At 41.8% G+C, this 21,776-nt stretch overlaps 2 protein-coding genes across 3 annotated transcripts; both read left to right on the top strand.

The window, feature by feature from the left end:
- The first annotated feature begins 14 nt into the window (after positions 1-14).
- uck2b (uridine-cytidine kinase 2b) lies at positions 15-5,857 on the top strand. 2 transcript variants are annotated; one of them, XM_032564705.1, is made up of 7 exons: positions 15-147; positions 1,679-1,838; positions 2,759-2,855; positions 3,071-3,213; positions 3,390-3,487; positions 3,969-4,017; positions 4,615-5,857. In XM_032564705.1, exons 1-7 carry the CDS (start codon positions 43-45, stop codon positions 4,749-4,751), a joined length of 789 nt encoding a protein of 262 aa, XP_032420596.1. In that variant the 5' UTR covers positions 15-42; the 3' UTR covers positions 4,752-5,857. The 2 variants fall into 2 exon arrangements, with proteins under 2 accessions (XP_032420596.1, XP_032420597.1); XM_032564706.1 differs by lacking the exon at positions 15-147 and adding an exon at positions 188-1,497.
- A 173-nt stretch (positions 5,858-6,030) lies between these two features.
- On the top strand, positions 6,031-21,155 carry czib (CXXC motif containing zinc binding protein). The gene is made up of 8 exons (XM_032564710.1): positions 6,031-6,369; positions 6,462-6,545; positions 18,814-18,870; positions 18,956-19,037; positions 19,121-19,152; positions 19,932-20,009; positions 20,770-20,835; positions 20,996-21,155. Exons 1-8 carry the CDS (start codon positions 6,364-6,366, stop codon positions 21,071-21,073), a joined length of 483 nt encoding a protein of 160 aa, XP_032420601.1. The 5' UTR covers positions 6,031-6,363; the 3' UTR covers positions 21,074-21,155.
- The last annotated feature ends 621 nt before the right edge of the window (positions 21,156-21,776 follow it).

The raw sequence follows: 21,776 nt of genomic DNA, 5'->3' as shown, positions 1-21,776 counted from the left end.
GGTGACGTTCCAGCGCAGCTTCTCCAACCGCACATTGCAAGTATGGCCGGGGACAGCGAGGCGCTTCTCAGGGACCGGGATGAGAGCACCACCGTTATTCGACAGCCTTTCCTCATTGGTGTCTCCGGCGGCACCGCTAGTGGCAAGGTTCGCCTTCTCATTTCGTACTTTAGCCGGTCTCTGAAAATGTCACGGTTTTTATTTTTAAAGTCACAGCTGACGTTGGCACAGTAACCGGATGCTAACGCTAAACGAACCGCGTGGCTTGTGTGACGCATAGTTGAGGGTCGGCTTTATCGTCTGTTCGCAGTAACGGTCCGTTACATCAGCCGGGTTCGGCTACGTTATCAGAAACCTCTGGACCACCGCTCTGTGTTTATGTTCCCCCCTTTTTTCCATAGCTTTTGAATGAACGCACCAGGTTTCCTTTGGTGTACCGTGCAGCTAACTGGTGCTGGAATTCCATCACATGGTAGCTGGTTGGGCAAAAACAATAGATGATGCTAACAGGAAACCGGCGTTTGTAAACATAAGCGAGCATATTGAGTCTGTTGTGGTTTTAGCTCTTTTTCAAAAATAATGGAATATCTGTAGAACTTCTAACACATTTCTAAATGTACGAACCCTTTGGGAATTATCCGTGGTCAACACGGCTAACCTAGCCTTGGTGCTGACGTGAGTAAGTTGCAGGCGCTCGCGGGAATAAAAGATTTCCCCCCCCCCACGGCCCTTTATGTCGTTTAGCTGCCGCGTGGGCAGCGCTGACTGACGAGCGTCAGAACGGACGCGCCTCAAGATGTGCGACTCAAATTCTGTCGCAACCGAACCTAGAGAATAACAATATGAACTCAACTTATCAGTAAAACTTGCTTTGAGAAATAAGCGGATTGAATGTCTGTAATTCATTCACAGAGGAAAGTTGTTCCAGATTCTGACTCCAGTCCGTACAGCTGACTGTTGCAACTTAAGCCCCGCCCCTTTTTACTTTATTTCTTCTTAAATCACTGATGTCATATCTCTGCTTGGTGACGCAGGTTTGGGCTTCTATAACCAGCGAAGGTGTTAAAACCACGCAGACTTTCAGTTATCCTTCCCATAATCTATAAACGTCACAATAAGAGAATAGTTTAAGCAACCAACATTGAGAATAAATGTTCTAGCAATATCGCTGTAACTGATTTAAGTATACTTGTTTGGTTGAAAAAAATCCAGTTGGTCATCTCTCATATTTAGAGTTAGTCTACTGAGAACTTGATCTCTAAGGCATATCAGTTGTGCCAGCTGGTATTACCGACCTGATTCCAGTGTATATTAACAGTTTGACCATCTTGTCTAAAAAAAACAAAAAAACAAAAACAAAACTGCTGCATCTGGCCAAAATTGACTCACCACTGCCACTGGGGGCAACAAAACTGATTGCTGCACAGTTTTATTGGCACAAAGACACCTAGGCCTCAGGAGGGGCGGGGAATGCCCAGTCAGCAATGGGCTGCCGAGGTTAGTGAGGGCACTCTCCATGGCCCACGGTGCACTTTTTTTTTTTTGTTATATTATTTTTGATTTATTGGTAAAAAGCAAAGTACGTCCAACCGAGTCATTTCCAATTACTACATAGGGATTTATTTGGCCATTCTGAATGTTTTATCCATTTCATCGGCTCCGTTGTCTCTCGTAACAGTCGTCCGTGTGTGAGAAGATCATGGAGAAGCTGGGCCAGAACGAAATAGACCGCCACCAGCGGCAGGTGGCGATCCTCAGCCAGGACAGCTTCTACAAGGTGCTGACTCCAGAGCAGAAAGCCAAAGCACTAAAGGGCCAATTCAATTTCGATCATCCAGGTATGGAAGCTCTCAACTGGGTCTGTCACGATAACAGATTGTGACGTTTTGTCTCAGAAATGATCGCAATACACGATAATGTTGTCGTTTTGAGACTCTTTTTGAGAAAATCTCTCAAAGACATTAATTTCTCAAAGAATATTTAACTGGAAGACATTTTAAATAAACAAAATAAATAAATCCAAAATAAAAAAAAAAGGTTATGAAGTCTCTGTAAAAAAACAAAACTGTCCTTCAAACGGAAAAGGAGAAACGGGCTAAACTGCCAGTTAGGACTTCAGTCAAAAAAAACGAAAGTGCAAACAATCTACTTTATACTTTGTGTCAAATGTTTGCAGCATTTTTCAAAACGGCAGATTTTCACCCGTATTGAAGTAGCAGTATGTCATTTTTATAAATATGTTTTTCCCGTGAATGTCGTGACATGTCAAGCTTCTCCATTTCCTCCCTGAGTTAATATTTCTGTCTGAAGAAATGCAGCACTCCTGGTCAAACTTAACCAATCAGAGCCAGGAGGAGGATCTCAGTGCTGTCAATCAGGCTTGTGTATGCGTTGCTAAATGCGCTGATGGAGAAACAACTTAATGTTGTTAAAAAAAGTTTGCCATTAGTGGCCATGCAAGCTAGCCTTAGCATTCATGGCAGGCTATGATAGCTGCAGCACAGCAGGGAGGAAGAGGGGGAAGAACAGTGCCACGCGCAGGGTGATTGACAGCACTAAGACCCGCCTACAGGCTCTGATTGGTTGTTCTATTGAGATGATCCGTCTCGTACCAGGTTGTCACAAAATGGTGACAATATCAACAAATATGCAAAAAAAAAAAAAAAATCTCCTAAAAGTTCTTTTGAAAGTTAGGTGGTGGTGAAAAAACAGTAAACAAACTCATAACCAAACTTGTGCCTTTTTTTGGTTTTTCTAGATGCCTTCGACAGTGATCTAATCATGCAAACGCTCAGACAAATACTTGAAGGAGAGACGGTGCAAATCCCAGTTTACGACTTTGTTACTCATTCCAGGTAAGCGTTTCCTCCTTTCTCTGCCCAGATCCTGTTTCTTCAGCACCTCCCAGTATTGTAGTTTCCCATAGGACAGTGTTTTCATAAACAAGTTCCTGACCTGAAAGGAACATTTTGTTTTTGCCTCTGAGCTCGGGTTTTGTAATCGATCTCCAGTTGTTGTTTTCCCCTCCAGCCACAGAGAAAAGGCAACTTTTTTCTGTGTGTTGTTCCAGGAAAGAGGAGTTTGTTACGGTGTACCCGGCCGACGTGGTCCTGTTTGAGGGCATCCTCATGTTCTACTCTCAGGAAATCAGGGATCTGTTCCAGATGAAGCTGTTTGTTGACACAGACCCAGACACGCGGCTCTCGCGCCGAGGTGTATAGAAAAAGATCCGATTGGACACGCACTGTTGTCACTTGTTTAAAAGTAATCTGAACAATGCTTAGTAAGACACTGAGGTAACCAGCAGTAGTGAAAGGGGTGGGATTCCACAGGGGTGTCTTGCAAATATCTTATGTGGTCATTGTGCCTTTTTTTTTTTTTTCCCCCAGTTCTGAGGGACATTAATGAGCGTGGCAGAGATCTTGAACAAGTGCTGAGTCAGTATATTACTTTTGTAAAGCCAGCCTTTGAGGAGTTCTGTTTACCGGTAAGTGACAACGCAAGGATTTTTCTTCTTTTATTTATCGTTTCAAGTTTTTTGCTTTGTTTTAAGTTCTGTAGAGTCAAGAATCATAGATACTGATTTTTGATGATCAAAAAAGCTCAGATTTCTCACACTATCTTAATATTAGAAGATAAATCAACCTGTATAAAATGTAAATTGTCAAAGATGCTCCTTTCAGTTCCTTCAAAAATTGGGTACATAATGACCAACACTAATAATTGACCAATTGGCAAAACAACTGATGTTTTCTAATTTTTAGTATGTTGGTCACAGTGTTTGTAGAAAATCAGTGCTGCAGTTGCAGAGATGATCCAATAGATGGTGCTGTTTTTCTGCGATTTATTTTCTTTCTCCATTGTTTTTGGCTTGTTTCAATAAAAAATATAGATTGATTATAGCTTTAATTTGAGCTGCATTGAAAATGTTTTGACTTGCTTTATCTTGAACTTTTTTTTCCTTCTAGACAAAGAAGTATGCAGACTTGATTATTCCAAAAGGAGCAGATAACCTTGGTAAGACCAGACTGATTGTTATGTAAACCAACAGTAGGATGGCTGAGGGTGTTAACTTTGCCCTACAAGGAAAATGTAAACATTCTCCTGCGTTATTGTGTGCTGCTCTCTGTAACTCAAATCTAATCTGTTTTTTTTTATTTATTGTTTTATCAGTTTCAGTTTATTTGTTTTAGATCAGCTGTTCTACTCCCAATTCCACTGACTGAATACATTAAAAGGTGTTGTTTTTACATTTTTGACCAAGCTTGTGAAGCTGTTGGTGTGCTGTACTTGTGCAGAGTTATCAAGTAAATTGGTAATTCAGTACATTTATGTCTGGATTTAAAGAAACCCCCGAAACATTTCGAGTCAATTCAGCACTCCTGTTTCTGAATTGGATCAGTATCGGCCGATACTGTGTCTCAAATTTTGTATTGGAAGTGGATCGTGCATATCTGTTCACCACCCTAGAGTTTTACAAACACAAACATGTTCATTAAAAAAAAAAAGGGCATGGAAGCCATGTTAGGTTGCATCAGTTCAATCCCAAAAAATACTTGATATGTTTTGAAGCCAATTTTTGTGGCCCACGTAACTGTTTCCCGTTTTGTGCAGTGGCCATCAACTTGATCGTCCAGCACATCCAAGACATTCTGAACGGTGGACAGACCAAGCGTCAGAACGGCTTCACGAACGGACACAGCACCCCCCGGCAGCGGAGGGCCTCGGAGTCGAGCAGCCGCCCTCACTGACGCCGTGACCCCTCTCTTCACGGGGCGGAGAGGGGTGTGGGTGTCGCACTGTAGATAACGCCACCTTGGCTACACTGTATTTAAAAAGAGAAGAGAGACAGAAGTAATTGAAATGCCTTGCATTGACCCTTTTGTGATCAGTTATGTATTTTTTTTCTTTTGTCAAACCTGAACTTAGATTTTCTTTTTGTTGTTTGGAGGGTAAAGAAGGGAGCTGTTCAAACTGGGTTTTTCTCCCTGCTCTATTTTTTAAATGTCCCCTTACTAAACAATGGAAGTCTTTTCTGGTAGAAAATAAAAACTTTCTTTTCCCTTTTTTGTTTCTGGTAAAACTTGAAGCCCTGGTGTCTAGGGAAACCCTAAAAATGTCTTGAGGATTTGAAACAAGCAAAAAAAACAAAAACGGTTTAAAGTTGGCCGAAAGCAGGTTGATCTCTGTATTGACAATCTTGAGCGTGTTTCTCATTGTTTTGTCAATGATTTGAATTGTTATCCACGCCAGTGTTTCACACGAGCATCGTCACACATCAAAGCAAATGCTGGCAAGTTTCCAGTTAATCCAAAAAGGATCAAAATGCTTCTTTTACATTTAATTATTTATTGAAATCTAAATGATGGAAAAAAAAAAGGTCTAAATGGTTATTTTATTTTAAACAAGATTATCTAAATTATTTTTCAGAACTTTGGTGCTTCTGCACACATTCACACAGCCAAATCACAGCTGTGACATCATGATGACATAGACTCAGGGTAATGCAGTTGGCCTAAAATGCCACATTAATGAATGATGGGGGGGAGGGGCTGCTCCGGGGGTGTTCATTGCCTCAGCAATAGCATTCATTCCAGATGTGTGACAAACCACCATAATGCCTCTGTAAAGTTGCCTCAGGTTTTCATGCACAGCAAATCTCAACACTAGGAAACCGGTCAGTTTTGGATAGGTTTTCAATGAATAAAAGTTTGTTTTTTTTCCCTTTATGCCAAGTCCTATATTTGTCATGTTGTGCAGTTGAATGAATGAGTTGTGAATGGTTGGGGAGTAAGAGACTGATTGCTTAGTTGAAGTTGAATTTGTCAGTTGCCAATGGTGAATAAACTGATGCAGATTAGTTGGTTTGGTTTGGCGTGTTTCTTTTAAGCGAGGCGCAAGATTCCTGAGCTGACGTTGTTCTAAAATCAAAATGGCTCACTTTGGCCTCTAGAGGGAGCGCGAGTGTTGTGGGGTTGACGTGTTCAGTAGCAAACGTGCATTCATAATGTAAAGATGCTACATTTTAAGTCAACGGTGAATTTGCCATTTTTAATTCACAAATAAGTGTTTGTTTTTAAAACGGACGTTTTTCAAATCGGGTTTACATGTTCGTTCAAACGAGGTTGATTGGCTCCACGATGTTTGCGTTTTTTAGGTTGAAGTCTTTGTTAAAAAGGAGGAAAACTTAAATGTATTTTTACGTAAAACTGGGCGAGCTTCAGTATGTCCCGAACAAAGCAGCAAACTATTAGCTTTGACGCATGACTAGACCCACTGCCAGTGCTGATAAGTAGTAAAAGTTACAAATTTCGAGGATTCCTGAACGCCTCAAAGACGGTTGACGTCATTGGAGCGTCGAAGATGGTGGTATGTGTCGCCCCTTCTGCAGGGTTCTGACCCAAAGCGCGCTCGTTCGGCTCGTTCTGTCTCGGTTCTAACTCCTCTCTGTTTCATGACAGAAGTTCGGGCTGCAGTTTAAAGCCAACCTGGAAAATGTGACAAATGTCAGGCCGCTGGGGGAAGACTTCCGCTGGTTTCTGAAGGTAGGACGGCGAGAATGCTACTATATGCTTTTATTTATACCCCTGTTTTTAATTCACTGTCGAAAACTGCTCCGTGTCCTCTGCTGGTTGATCCCAACCAGTTTCAGATCAATGAGGAATTTAATTTGAGCTGCACACATGTATATAATGTAGTTTGCTGTGTAGCTGCATCACAAACAGCACTAGGCAAACAACCGGGGGGGGGCGCTGAGGTTTTTTCTGCCATGTCAGCAGCATTCCCCATGACTGTAACATTTATATATATATATATATATATATATATATATATATATGGTAATGGTATGGTATGGTATGGTAATGGTAATGGCGAACCAACCAGACATTGTCGTAGTGGATAAACAACAGAGGAAAGCCGTTGTGATAGATGTAGCAATACCAAGCGACTGCAACATCAGGAAAAAGGAGCACGAGAAACTAGAGAAATACCAGGGCCTCAGGGAGGAACTGGAGAGGGCCTGGAAGGTGAAGACCACAGTGGTGCCTGTGGTCATCGGGGCCCTCGGGGCAGTCACCCCCAAACTGGACCAATGGCTACAACAGATCCCAGGAACAACATCAGACATCTCAGTCCAGAAATGTGCAGTCCTTGGCACAGCCAAGATACTGCGCAGAACCCTCAAGCTCCCAGGCCTCTGGTAGAGGACCCGAGCTCAGAGGATAAGAACCACCCGCGGTGGGTGAGAAGGGAATTTTTATTTTTTTTATATATATATATTGATCTGATGTTGCGGTCTATATTTCGGGAACCTCAGTTTGGATTTATATAATCTGTAAGCCTTAATCATCAAACGGGGGGGTGAGGGGGTTGCTTACTTCCCATTAAAGATCACTATCTGAAAAAAGCAAATGTCAATAAAATAATGATCAAAGGCAAAATAAAGAATATTGCGGAAAAAAGAACTTTTTTTTTGTATCTTATCTGGCAGTTCAAGTAAAATCCGTACTGACAAACACACCTGGCTTCATCTGGGTTAATCTTATGTGGAAAAAAATTACACACTTGCATGAAAATAATTATCTTCACACATAAGTTATGTATTATGGCAGTGAGACATCTGAAGACGCGCAAACAAAAACCCAAAGCTCACCGTCCCTAGTAAGAAATGAATGGAGGAGTATTAGTGCCGTTGTTGGTAACTGATGTCCACAGAGAAGTACATTTCTGCCAAGAAAATCAAAGAAACTTTGGGATTAATTTGACATATTTGCAAGAAAAAACTCGGATATTCTTTTATGTCAAAGTCATGCCTTTTAAAGAAAACGAGGACACATTTGTATTCTTAAGCAGTGGTCCCCAACCCCCGGGCCGCGGACCGGTACCGATCCGTGGACCAATTGGTACCGGGCCACGGATGAAATAATTAAATACTTCCGTCTCGGCGCGCAACCCATCCCCCATTCCCCCGGTCCGCAGCGAATTTTCGAAGTCTTGACCGGGCCGCGTTACTAAAAAGATTGGGGACCACTTGTTGTGACCTTTTTACACTTATGTTGTTCGGTATATTTGCATGATAAGTGACTGATTTACAATTATATGTTAAGCATAATTTACATGATGATTATTATTAATTGTATTGAACATGATTGTATATAATTACAAAGGTGAAGTGAAATATATTTAAGTGCAAGACATGATTTATTTGAATAGAGGAAGTCTTATTTTGAAGAATGCTTAAGGACCTGTTACTGTTTGTCACTATCTTGCTTTGTTGACTTTTGATTGCCATTGGTTACGAACTGCTGTTGCCCGTAATCAGCGGACGCCGTTCCTTTTTCTCTTCAATAAATACTGAACAGAAAGGTTCAGTAAAGGAAATACGAGCCTCCGTCTTGTTTGAGAAGAAGCTTTACTCCGTAACATTTTGGTGCCGAAACCCGGGAATAAGGATTTTTTTTTGATTTTTCTGAACGAAGTGAAGCTAAGGCTCAGTTTAGCAGCCAACATGACGGAAGGACTGGAGCGATTAAAGAGGAAACGGTCGACTATCCGAACAGCAACGACGAAGCTGTTAACTCGACTAGAGGATGAGGTGGGCAAAGAGAGTCCAGATATGGATAGACTGCGTGAGTTCCTGGCAGTTTTATCTTCTAAGGAGGACATTTTATTGGATTTGGACAAGAGCATAGAAGATGAAACGTCAATTGAAGACTTGGACACTGAGATAACGAACTCACAGGATTACACGGACCGGATTCTCGTTTGGAAGGTTCGCACCACCAACGTTATCGGATTGCAGGAGACCGCTACAGATACCCTGAGAGCGCGTGTGAGTGACGTAAACAACGGCTCATTTTCATCACAATCCAAACAGACGGTTAAACTGCCCAAACTAACGATAATCAAGTATGATGGAGAAATAAGCCAATGGCAGGAATTCTGGTCACAGTATGAATCAGCCATTCACAGAAATGATGGACTATGTAAGACGGACAAGTTCACTTACCTGAGATCTTACCTAACTGGAGCAGCTGCTCGGACTATTGCAGGACTGACAATGACAGATGTCAACTATGATGCTGCAATAGAGTTACTCCAGAATCGTTTTGGAAGGAAGGATATTGTGATAAGTGCTCATATGTCTAAATTGCTGAACTTGACACCTGTGAGAAGATCATCTGATGTTGCAGCTTTGAGGCACATTTATGATGAATGCGAGATCCAGATACGCAGCTTGGAGTCTCTTGGAGTGCAAAGTGATACTTACGGCTGTCTCCTATGTCCAGTGTTGCTACAGCTTATTCCAGAAGACATAGCACTTGCTTATACACGGCAACAAAACTCAACTAACGAATGGAAAGTCCCAGAATTGATTCAGTTTCTGCAAAATGAAGTGCAAAGCAGAGAACGGGCGCTTCTGCTGACCAGACCAGGCCACACATTGAAGAGCCCGAGCACACAACACAAGCATGTGGGTAAGCCATCCTATGCCTGTGATCAACCCAGAAAGTGGAGCATCCCATGAGCGACTGCTTTGCACACAGCCAGAGTTGTGCCACAAACCTGTGTGTTTTGTGACGGTAATGACCATAAACCAGAGAACTGTCATGGTTTTACAATAAGTGCACGCAGGGAGAAACTGAAAAGGCTTGGACGGTGTTTTGTCTGCCTGGGCCCGAAACATATTGCGAAATACTGCAGAGTGAAGATTTTGTGCAGACAGTGCAATCGAAAACACCACTTGTCAGTTTGTGAACAATCTGAAGCTAAACCAGAAGTCGACAGTACCAGCAATAGTGGAAATGCAGAGGCTGTGTTGTCTTCGTTGACCAGCTCAGTCAAAGTGAAGACAAATACTCAGAACACAGTATTGCTCCAAACGGTTAAGGCATGGGCTGTAGGACCAAAGGAGAGAAAAATATCTCGCTGTCTGTTAGATGGAGGTAGCCAGCGTAGTTTTGTTCACAGAGACATTGTCCGAGCCCTAGGACTGCCAGTTGTGAGGCAAGAGACACTAAACCTCCATGTTTTTGGTTCCACCAGTCCTGTAGTAAAGAAACGCAACATAGTGAGAGTTCAACTTGAAAATGTGTGGAACACTGAACGGAAAATCGAAATAGATGCTGTAGAGGCCCCTGAGGTGTGCACTGCTGTAATAAAGGTACCAACTGAGCCCATTCAAGCAGAGATTAAGAAAAGAGGACTGCAGCTTGGAGACTTTCCACTAGAGGGTGCTAATGAACAAGAGTTGCAGATGTTAATTGGAGCAGATTACTACTGGCAGGTTGTTACTGGAAAGGTCCAAAGGGTTACAGATTCATTAGTGGCAGTTGAAACCCTTTTTGGATGGGCTTTACAGGGACCAGTGACTACCTCCAGTGTTACAGACACCACGTGTATGCACATTAGTTTGAACGAAGACACCCAGCTGTCTAAGCAGCTGCATGCATTCTGGGAGGTGGAGTCCCTGGGTATTGTAAATAAACAGTCAGAAAGCCCAGAGGACTCAGAAATTATGCAACGTTTTGAACAAACAACAACATTTGAAGACGGAAGGTACAAAGTTGAGTTACCCTGGCAATGTGACAAAGACCAGCTTCCAGACAACTTCAGGGTAGCGAAGAAACGCTTTGAGAATCTAACAAGAAAGCTGAAGACTGATGTAAATTTATTTGCCAGATACAACGATGTAATAGAAGACTATCTTCAAAATGGTATCTGTGAGGAGGTTGCAGATGGAAAACCAGAAATGGATCAACAGACTGTGAAATATTATATGCCCCATCATGCTGTAATAAGAGAAGAAAAGGCCACAACCAAACTTAGAGTGGTATTTGATGCATCCTCACATGAGGCAAACAGTCCATCCCTCAACGACTGTCTGTACACTGGACCTAACCTGAACCCAAACCTGCTAGATGTGCTCATAAAGTTCAGATTGCACAAGATAGCATTTGCTGCTGATATAACTAAGGCTTTTCTTCAAATCTCACTAGCAGAAAAGGACAGAGATGCTGTCAGGTTCTTGTGGATGCACAGACCTTTAGCTGAGGACTGGAAAAATGAGGTGCGCGTCCTGAGGATGAAAAGAATTCTTTTTGGAGTAACTCCCAGCCCATTCTTGCTTGCTGCCACCATCAGAAAACATCTCAAACAATTTGAAAGAAAACAGCCAAGGGCAGTACAGGCTCTCAGAGACTCTATGTATGTAGATGACTTTATTTCAAGCTCACCTACTGTGCAGGATGCTCTTCACATGACAACTGCAGCAAAGTACATTCTCTCTCAGGCAAGCATGAACCTCTGCAAATGGGTTACCAACTCACCTGATCTGAAAGCCATGTGGAAAGAGAATGGAGTAGAGCTCACTGGTGATACAGAGTCCAGTGGAAATGTGCTTAAAGTACTTGGACTAGTTTGGAGACCGGAACACGATGATTTTGTGTTTGATCAAAGGGGGTTAATGGACATTTTGAAAGACAGAGAAAATACAAAAAGAAGTGTACTAAGAACATCAGCCCGTATATTCGACCCTATTGGGTTTCTTACTCCTTTTACAGTCCGAGTAAAGTGCCTTTTCCAAGAGATGTGGGAAAAGGGACTGAGTTGGGATGAACCATTACCTACTGACTTAGAAAAGAAGTGGGAGCAGTGGTGTGTGGAGTTACCACTGTTACACCTGGTGTCTATTCCCAGGTGGTACCACACTGAGATCAACAAAGAATCACACACTGTAAAGTTGCATGTCTACTGTGATGCAAGTGAAAAGGCTTACGGTGCTGTGGCATATCTTCAAGGACAAAACAACCTAGGAGAGACTATTACCAGTTTTGTGGCCTCCAAGTCACGAGTAGCACCATTAAAGAAAATGACATTACCTCGCTTGGAGCTCATGGGTGCACTTATTGGAGCAAGATTAGGATACAGCCTCCTTAAGCCAGGCGGCCGCCTGACACCGGGCCGACAGGGGGCGCGGCTGATGGCATGGCCTGTCCCCGTAAGTGAGCCTTCGGGCCCAGTTAGTGGGTTCTCGGCCCCTTCAGAGCTTCCTAGTTCCTCCGAGTTTCCTAGCGTCCCCTCCAAGCTCCCTAGCGTTCCCGCCGAGCTCCCTAGCGTCTCCTCCGAGCTCCCTAGTGTTCCCAATGTTTCCTCGTCGCCCCCTAGGGCTCCTCCCGAGAACCAGCCTCCTAGTGCTCCTCCAGATTCTCCCAGAGACTCCTTGTCGCCGCCTCCTGTGGCCTGGGTCCCTGCGCCGACGTCGCCTGGCGGACCCGCCTCCCACAGCCTGGCCTCTGTGCCGACGTCGACCTCCGGACCAGCCTCCAGGGGCCCGGCCCCAGCACCGACGTTGCCCGCCGGACCCACATTTGGCTCCTTCCTGTGCCTCCGCCCACCCTACTGGGTTGTTTTTTGTTGTTATTTGGACTCTGGCCCCCCGTCCTGCGCCCCTCCACCCACCCTTGTCAGGTCCTCGTCTCATTTGGTGTCATCGTGCTGTTTCTGTCTTTACGCCGCACCTCCTGGTTCCGCCTCCAGTGCCGCGGATGTCCTCCGGACCTCCTCCAGTGCCGCGGACGCCTGCCGGACCTCCCACGCGACGTACGCCCGCCGGACTTTCCCCGCGGGTTTCATCTCCTGTGCCTCTGCCCACCCTGATGGGTTGTTTTCTGTTGTTTTTGGACTCTTGGCTCCTTCCTGTGTCTCCGCCCACGCTGTTGGGTTGTTTTTTGTTGTTATTTGGACTCTGGACCCCCGTCCTGCGCCCCTCCACCCACCCTTGTTTTGTTTTTCAGACTTTGAGCCCTACACTGTATTCATTATGTCCTTCTGTGGCTTTTTCATAGATGTAGACGTACCCATTCCTGCAAACGTCAGCTGCACAGTCGATCTTTTCCAGTGATACCCGCTCATCCTCCGCCTTAAACACCAGTTCTCCACACATCAGATATGTGTAAAAGCTGCTGGTGTCAGAAGCAGTTGAATGTCTCCAGCAAATGACGGAGGACAGATGATATAACTGAGTTCCATTTTTTACAGGAACTTCCAGGGCTGGGTCAGGTATCACAGGATGTCTGATATCATCTGGACTGTCCGGCCATGGCAGTATCAGGGTCATCACATCAGTGTCATTAAAAAAGCAATGCCTCTTTTTGTTGGACTTGCAGGTGTCGCAACTTTCTGAAATTCCATTCCAATAATCCTCCAGAAGAGTTGATGTGGTGTCATTTTCTTGTTCCTTTGGCAGAGGAACGACAGGACCAAGGTCACGAATAATTCGTGAACACTTCTGACAATGTTCACAGTAGTCAGTTGTATATAATTTAGTGTTTGTGTAGATGCCACACTCTGCCAGATAGTGCAACATGTAAAACAAAAGGACTCCTGGCCTGTCCTGATGTTTCACATCCTTAACCTTCAGAATATCAATGATTTCGTTCTGAACAGCAAAGACTTCATGTGGAGGAAAGTCTCTTCCTGGATGGCACATTGCTGTAAAGAAACATCTTGCAAACAATGGTGTCGCTGAAAAACGTTCAGAAATCTCCTGAGGATGCTGAGCCACAAACCTTCTGACAACAGTCAAGTTCATGATGCTTTGCGTTGTGGAATTCATCCAACAGTTAAAAAAGGAGTTGGAGAATTTGCAAAAATACATGGCTGGGTAAATATTTACATCCATGGCATCGAAATCATTGGTGTCATTCTGATTTCCGTCTTCTGAGTTTTCTTCTTCAGAAGACGATTCCTCTGATGAAGAAAACTTATATACTTCTCCAAAATCTGTCCACATATCCTCAGCATTTGGGCTTCCAGAGGGAACTTCCTCATCCTTGGAGGAAGCATCAATGTTCTTAGCATAAATGCTGTCGTTATGGTCAGGGTCAAATTCAGTATCATCTTCAGAGCTTTCTTCATCTGAAGACCATTCTTCTGATGAAGAAAGCTCAGACACTTCATCAAAATGTGGCACAACATCATCAGCATCATTTCTGCTTCCAGAGTCAACTTCCTTTGGTGAATCAACTGTATCTTTAGTGTCCAGGTTCTCAAAATGGTCTGTGTATTTTTTAATTTCTGTGTCTCCAGAGAAGGTTTCAAATTCCAGCTCCATTTTGTAATCAGGAAGACAGATGCTTTCCAAAGCAGCAGTTTCTCCAGATGTCTTTACTGTCAAACATGTATTAGTGGTAACTTCCTCAACTTTAGAGGAAGCATCGATGTCCTTCTGATCTTCAGAAAAAATGTCAAAACCCAAGTACTTCCCCGTCTTATCCTCTTCGAATTCTCCTGAAATTCCATCATCTTTTACATCATCTTCGGAGACAATGTCAAAACCTGAGGACTCAAATCTTCCATCTTCAGATGAGCTTTCTGAAGAAAGATTACTGTGTTTTTCATCGTCTTCGGAGACAATGTCAAAATCAGAGGACTCAAATCGTTCATCTTCAGATGAGCTCTCCTTTGAAACATCACTGTGTTTTACATCGTCTTCGGCGACGACGTCAAAATCAAAGTGTTCTGAACTTTCATCAGTTGATCTCTCTGCTGAAATGTCTTCATCTTTAATCCGATATCCCAGCAACTTTTCTACTCCCTTCGTAACAAGATACCCAAGGCCCCAACCGATAGTTAAAATCATCTTGACTGAGGTTGAAAGGGTTTCTAAAATCACTGTCCGAAATCGTCTCTCTATCAAAGTGTTGTACCTCCAACGGCGTTGAAAAGCAAACTGAGAATTCTTGTATTCCAAATGATAATAATAATCGCTTGAACCTTTATGACATCATCGATGAGAACACCGATGACATGATGATGTCACACGACCTGTGTCAGGTTCTTGTTTGTTTTAGTTGCTATGGAAACACAAGGAGTTATGTATGAGATAAAACTACTGTCAATTAAAAATGCATGCGTAGACATCTAAATTTGTGAATTTAAGTCAGTAAATGTGCATAAATGTAAGTTTTGTATTTGTCCTGTTTTTCAACTCATACGTACGTGTAACTTTACCTATGAGAATACTCGTAAACAAATAAATTAATACAAGTGTTTTTGATTGGTTTTATAGAGAGTAAGTATTTTTCCAGAAGTTAGACACACATCAGTCACATTTAGAAACTGGCTCTAAACCATCTGCTTGATCTATTTTGAACTGGGAGTGAGGAGGATCCTCTTCAACTTATCATGTCTCGCCTTAATTACTTGCTCTGTTCATAAGGAAAACATTGGCTGGCTGACTTCTCTGGTTTTCACTGCTTAGCTGTGTCATTTATATATTTCCTCTGTCCTGTTGTACAAATGCTTTTTTTAAACATTTTATCTCCAAAAATATAGAAATGTTATGGATGAAATAATGTGTTTACAATCATGAATTTAAAGTGTAGCAGGAAGCCGGAGCACCCGGAGAGAAACCTGCAAATTTCTTTTTGATATTTTATTCATGAAATGTAATTACAAAATCTATTTCTGACATTTTGTAATTAAATGTCAGAAATACATTTATTATTTCAGAGCCTTTTTGGGAAATAAAGGCTCTAGTGGCCTTTATTTAATAGGAGTAGACAGGAAAGTGGGTTATGAGAGAGGGGATTCAAACCCAGGACTTTGATGCTGCAAGGCAACAGTGCTCCCAACTGAGCCACTGTCCAACAGTTTTATTCTCAAAATTAATGTTTTATTAACATCTAAGGAGAATTTAGAGGCCAATTAACCAAACAGTCATGATGTTAGACTGTGGCAGGAAGCCGGAGCGCCCGGAGAGAAACCTGCAAACAGGAAACCTGTCTTAATCTTTTTACCCTTTGATCCCAGAAAATTTTGTGTCTCTTGTCATGAATGTTTAAGTAACTGAACTCAACAACACATGTTCTGTCCCAGTTACTGAAACGTCTCCAGCTTCAAAATGCTCGGTTATTATCTCATCAAGGATATTTTCTTCAACCAAATTAGAAATTTCTAGCTCCTCTCCAAAAGCACCTTAATTGCTTTCGAGAGGAGGGGCTGGAGAAACCGTCGCATTAGATCTTTTTACCCGGTCTTTGCCTACTTCCTTTCCTTTTGATAAAGGTAAATGAAGCCCCTTCTGAACATGATGATGTAGAAGCAGTCGTGATAGTTTGTGGACTCATTTTAAGCGATAAAAAAAAGAAAAGACGTTTGATACGAGACGGAACTACGAAATTTAACTACGAAAAAACATAACTCAACTAGAAATCATAGTTCAGCAAATAGAACCTCCAGCCCCTGCGTCCTCCACACCTCCGGTCGTCACCGCTGTGGCTGCCGCTCCCACGCCCCCATCAGCCGTCGCTCCTAAGCCTGCTCCAGCCCCTCGGCGAAGAGAGCACACTATCGCCTTCGCTCTGGTCCCCATGATGATGGGTTTCCAGGTGGTCGCCAGCCACCGCCCAGTTAGTGGGTTCTTGGCCCCTAAAGAGCTTCCTAGTTCCTCCGAGTTTCCTAGCTTTCCCTCCAAGCTCCCTGGCGTTCCCTCCAAGCTCCCTAGCTTTCCCTCCAAGCTCCCTAGCTTTCCCTCCGAGCTCCCTAGCGTCTCCTCCGAGCTCCCTAGTGTTCCCAATGTTTCCTCGTCGCCCCCTAGTGCTCCTCCCGAGAACCAGCCTCCTAGTGCTCCTCCAGATTCTCCCAGAGACTCCTTGTCGCCGCCTCCTGTGGCCCGGTCCCTGCGCCGACGTCGCCTGGCGGACCAGCCTCTTGTGGCCCGGCCCCAGCACCGACGTTGCCCGTCGGACCCACATTCGGCTCCTTCCTGTGTCTCCGCCCACCCTGCTGGGTGCTGCTCAAATCTTTCATCTTCAGATGAGCTTTCTGAAGAAACATCAGTGTGTTTTTCATCGTCTTCGGAGACAATGTCAGAACCTGAGGACTCAAATCTTCCATCTTCAGATGAGCTCTCTGCATAAACATTCTTGTGTTTTACACATTCTTTAAAGAAATCTTCAAATCCGAAGTACTTGTATCGTTCATCTTCATATGAGCTCTCCTTTGAAACAACACTGTGTTTTACATCGTCTTCGGCGACGACGTCAAAATCAAAGTGTTCTGAACTTTCATCAGTTGATCTCTCTGCTGAAATGTCTTCATCTTTAATCCGATATCCCAGCAACTTTTCTACTCCCTTCGTAACAAGATACCCAAGGCCCCAACCGATAGTTAAAATCATCTTGACTGTAGTTGAAATGGTTTCTAAAATCACTGTCCGAAATCGTCTCTCTATCAAAGTGTTGTACCTCCAACGGCGTTGAAAAGCAAACTGAGAATTCTTGGATTCCAAATGATAATAATAATGGCTTGAACCTTTATGACATCATCGATGAGAACACCGATGACATGATGATGTCACACGACCTGTGTCAGGTTCTTGTTTGTTTTAGTTGCTATGGAAACACAAGGAGTTATGTATGAGATAAAACTACTGTCAATTAAAAATGCATGCGTAGACATCTAAATTTGTGAATTTAAGTCAGTAAATGTGCATAAATGTAAGTTTTGTATTTATCCTGTTTTTCAACTCATACGTACGTGTAACTTTACCTATGAGAATACTCGTAAACAAATAAATTAATACAAGTGTTTTTGATTGGTTTTATAGAGAGTAAGTATTTTTCCAGAAGTTAGACACACATCAGTCACATTTAGAAACTGGCTCTAAACCATCTGCTTGATCTATTTTGAACTGGGAGTGAGGAGGATCCTCTTCAACTTATCATGTCTTGCCTTAATTACTTGCTCTGTTCATAAGGAAAACATTGGCTGGCTGACTTCTCTGGTTTTCACTGCTTAGCTGTGTCATTTATATATTTCCTCTGTCCTGTTGTACAAATGCTTTCTTTAAACATTTTATCTCCAAAAATATAGAAATGTTATGGATGAAATGAGCAACTCACCAATCGGTAAGATGGGTACCAGTCTCCACATCATCTTAGATGGTTTCTGAATTTGTTCTTCATAAATGAATCACAGAGAACTGAATAAGATATGAGGAAAAAAGTTATTTGCACAAATTCCTTCTCCACTGTGAAACTAATAACAGCTGAATCATCTAGTCATGTTGAATTCATGATGTGCATCACGCAAATCTCCTTTGCATTAGAAATCTCCTCTGAGGACAATAGTCTTGTTCAATGTGCCCCTTTTTTTAAATTTGAGCCTCTGCCCCTCCATAGGTCTCTGCACGGCCCTGCTCCCTCCCACCCCGGGCCGCGGCAGCAAAATTGCTAAGTCTTAGCCGGTCCGCGGTAATGAAAAGGTTGGAGACCACTGTTGTTAAGGACATATATTTGCAATATTAAAAAAGATGTTGTGTGACATAGCAACGTGACAACGTTTTAGAAAAATAATACTTATAGTTATTAGAAAATTTCCTAAAATAATTAAGTCAGGACTCCTCTAGGGTAGAGGTGGTAAACGTAGGGAATGTACATCCTTTTGTTGCAAAAGTGTGACTTTAAAATGAGAGTAAAATTTAGAGATTTTTTTACTGACAAATTTCCAACTTTATAATGTTGTAGCATATCTTGGTTGTGATTAGGTAAATGTATTCCATCCATCCATCCATTTTCTGTGCACCCTTTTAAAAAACTACATTTAAAACATGGTGATCTTGTATTAAAACCAATTTGAAACAGTAAAAAAAACAATGAAATTGACAAAAACTAAAAATACATAGGAAACCTTTGTGACTTGAACGCACCGTGGAGTTAAGGCCAGGACTTAGACCACCAGAGCCACTTCATGTTCTGTCGTTCTCTGTCTCTCTACTCACTCGTCGTTTTCTCCTCCCGCCTTCAGCTGAAGTGTGGAAACTGTGGGGAGGTCCCGGACAAATGGCAGTACGTGACTCTAATGGTAAGTAGAAAAACGTCATTTAAAAAAAAAAAATACAAATTTGCCGTCCCGTATGTCAACATTCGCCCGGTCTCTGTGTCGACAGGAGAGCGTTCCGCTGAAAGGAGGCCGGGGGAGCGCCAGCATGGTCCAGAAATGCAAACTTTGTGCGAGGGAGAATTCAATAGGTGCGCATGAGTCTGTCATTAAGTGTGTCAGCTGCCCGTTTGAGATGTTTGAACTAATCGGAGGCCAATTTCCTCCATTGCAGATATCCTGAGAGACACCATCACCCCTTATAATGTAAGTAGACCGTCTGGTGCCAGGTGTTAAACATGGCCTACCACGACTCAGTTTTCCCAGCATACTGTGTTATGTTTTTATTTTATTTATTTTTTTTAAAGGATGGAAAGAATTAATTGGATTAATCGTGATTAATTGGTTATTGAAATAACTGTCAATGAATTTAGTAACTGATGAATCGTTACACATCAAATACACGGACACTTAAAAAGGCAATTTTCTGAAAGAACAACACACCCAGAGCAGTAATTAAGACAAAACTGTATAAAAAACAACAAATTTAACGACGCAATCATTTGTGCATCGTTTGCGACAACTGATCAAGCGTTCACTAAAGGAACGCTGTCGTTGCATTTTAGGCAATAAAATGTTTACTTTCTTATTCAAAAAAGGAATGAAATTGTGTCTTTTGTGTATTTCTGATATTGTATTAAAAAGGCATAGGCGGCTGAATGAAAAATCAGCAGAATGTGGCGATTTTGTTTTCCGATTAATCGTCAGAATAATCAAATATCAAATCAAATAACCGTTAGCTGCTCTCAGAACCTGTGTCGATAGTTTTGAGAATGTACACACGCCTCTCCTCCTGTATGTTCATAAGATAATTTTATAAAACTATATTTATATATATATTTCCAGAAACTTCATTGTTTTCTTTTTGGATTATATAGGTTTTTTTTTTCAGATTTCCTTTTAAATCCATCTCCTTTATAATGAACAGAGTGTGTGACTGTGTCTGTTTTTCATTCTCACGCCGGTGTGTGTTCTCTGGAACGAAGGCGTCGGACAACGAGAAATTCAAGACGATGGTGCAGTTCGAGTGCCGCGGCCTGGAGCCGGTTGACTTCCAACCGCAGGTGAGAATCTTTCCGTCTTTTTATTCCTGATCAGGCAGATTCATAAAAAACTTCAGAGTTCTGTAAAACTCTCTCTGTAAAACTCTTAGACTATATTTAATTCAATTAGTAGGATGTAATAATAGATCTATTACATCTACTGTAATAATTTTGTACTGTTTTTTTTTGTTTGTTTTTTTAATAGCGGTTACTGATTCACTGGATTTTTTTTTTTTTTTGTACAAACGTTGTGCATCACTCGGGCATAACATTAAAGCCACCTTTAGTGTGTTGGTTCCCCGGTGCGCTGACCTACAGAGTATTTACTCTTGTGGTATCTGGCTGCAAGATTTTAACAAGCAGTTAAAATTAACTTTAAGTTGTTTTGTGAAGTTTGAAGCTGTTGACTTCAAACAGGTTTATGTACTTGATTGAAGTACATAAATTACAAATATATATATATTTTATACATATTTTTTCACTTTATAGTTGTATTTCGTATCAGTTTTTATTTATCCATAGACATTTGAAAATTTAGGATCAGCACACTTTGACTTTTAGAGCTATTAAATCAAAGATTCTACAAAAACAGAGCCTTGCACTTTGTGACTCCGATTTTAGGATTTACCTGAAGTATTTTTCCTCTTCTTCTGATCTACATCACAAACAGTTTTTTCTATTTTTTTTATTTTATTTTTTTTTATCTCTACTGTGGACAAGGTTACTCTCTATTAATAAAGTTTGAATTGAATTGACTGTAGCACCACCTCTCCTTCCGCAGGCCGGTTTTGCTGCAGAGGGAGCGGAGACCGGAACGCCGTTTCCTGAAGTCAACCTGCTAGAAAAGGTAAGAACATTGTGGCCACCTTGTCCCAAAAGTTATTTTGTTAGATTATTAATCCACTATCTGTTTCCGACTGCTCCCGAGAGTGTTACTTTTCTTTCTTGATATGTCTATTTTACCTTATTTAAAAAGAAAAACAATGTCCTCGTGTTGCACATTTTAGGACTGGAACGACTACGACGACAAAGCCAAGGAGTCTGTGGGAATCTATGAGGTCACGCATCGATTCATCAAGTGTTGACGTTCGTTCACGTTTCTTGGATTATGCTCAAAAGACATGAACCTTGTGCATTGTTTTAATAAAAGTGACGATGATGACTTCAGATGGGTTTTTTTTTCATCGTAGTTCACTTTAAAAACATTTTCTTCAAAAGTAATTGATTATAAATATATTACAACTTTAGTTTTTCATTTTTTTTTTTTCACCAGGTCTGATAACTGGCTTTCCGGTCAGGTGAAGGTTGATTGATTTAAAAAGTGATTGTTTTTTCAAAAGGTGAACTTACAATTCTTAAAGCTAAATTAAGCTGTTTCAGGTAACATTTTTGGTTTATCACATATCACAGTGGAAGAGGTCTTACCCGTCTGTCAGGTCTTTTTGTTGAGAGACTTATTGTTTATATCTAAAAGAAATAATCATCATCTCTGCTTGCATTGCATATACACATAATTTAAAGCACACCTTATGGGTAATATGGAGGGCTGTACGCCATAATTAAATTATCAAGGCCTCAAATATATAAGTAAATAAAATTACAAGCATATTGTAATTTATTAAATGTGGCTTTAGTAAAAATAATTTGAATGCGTGGTTCTGAATGTTCTCCTGCTGTGGGTTAGACTCTAGCGCCACCATGCAAGGTTGGATGGAAAGTCTTTCGTTGTTGACATCTTTAATAAACTTTGAAATAAAAAGTTTCTCGGCCGGTAGATAATCTCTATCA

This window comes from Xiphophorus hellerii, chromosome 6, assembly GCF_003331165.1.
Source record: "Xiphophorus hellerii strain 12219 chromosome 6, Xiphophorus_hellerii-4.1, whole genome shotgun sequence".
Taxonomy (NCBI): domain Eukaryota; kingdom Metazoa; phylum Chordata; class Actinopteri; order Cyprinodontiformes; family Poeciliidae; genus Xiphophorus; species Xiphophorus hellerii.
This window is presented reverse-complemented; position numbering and strand designations above follow the sequence as displayed.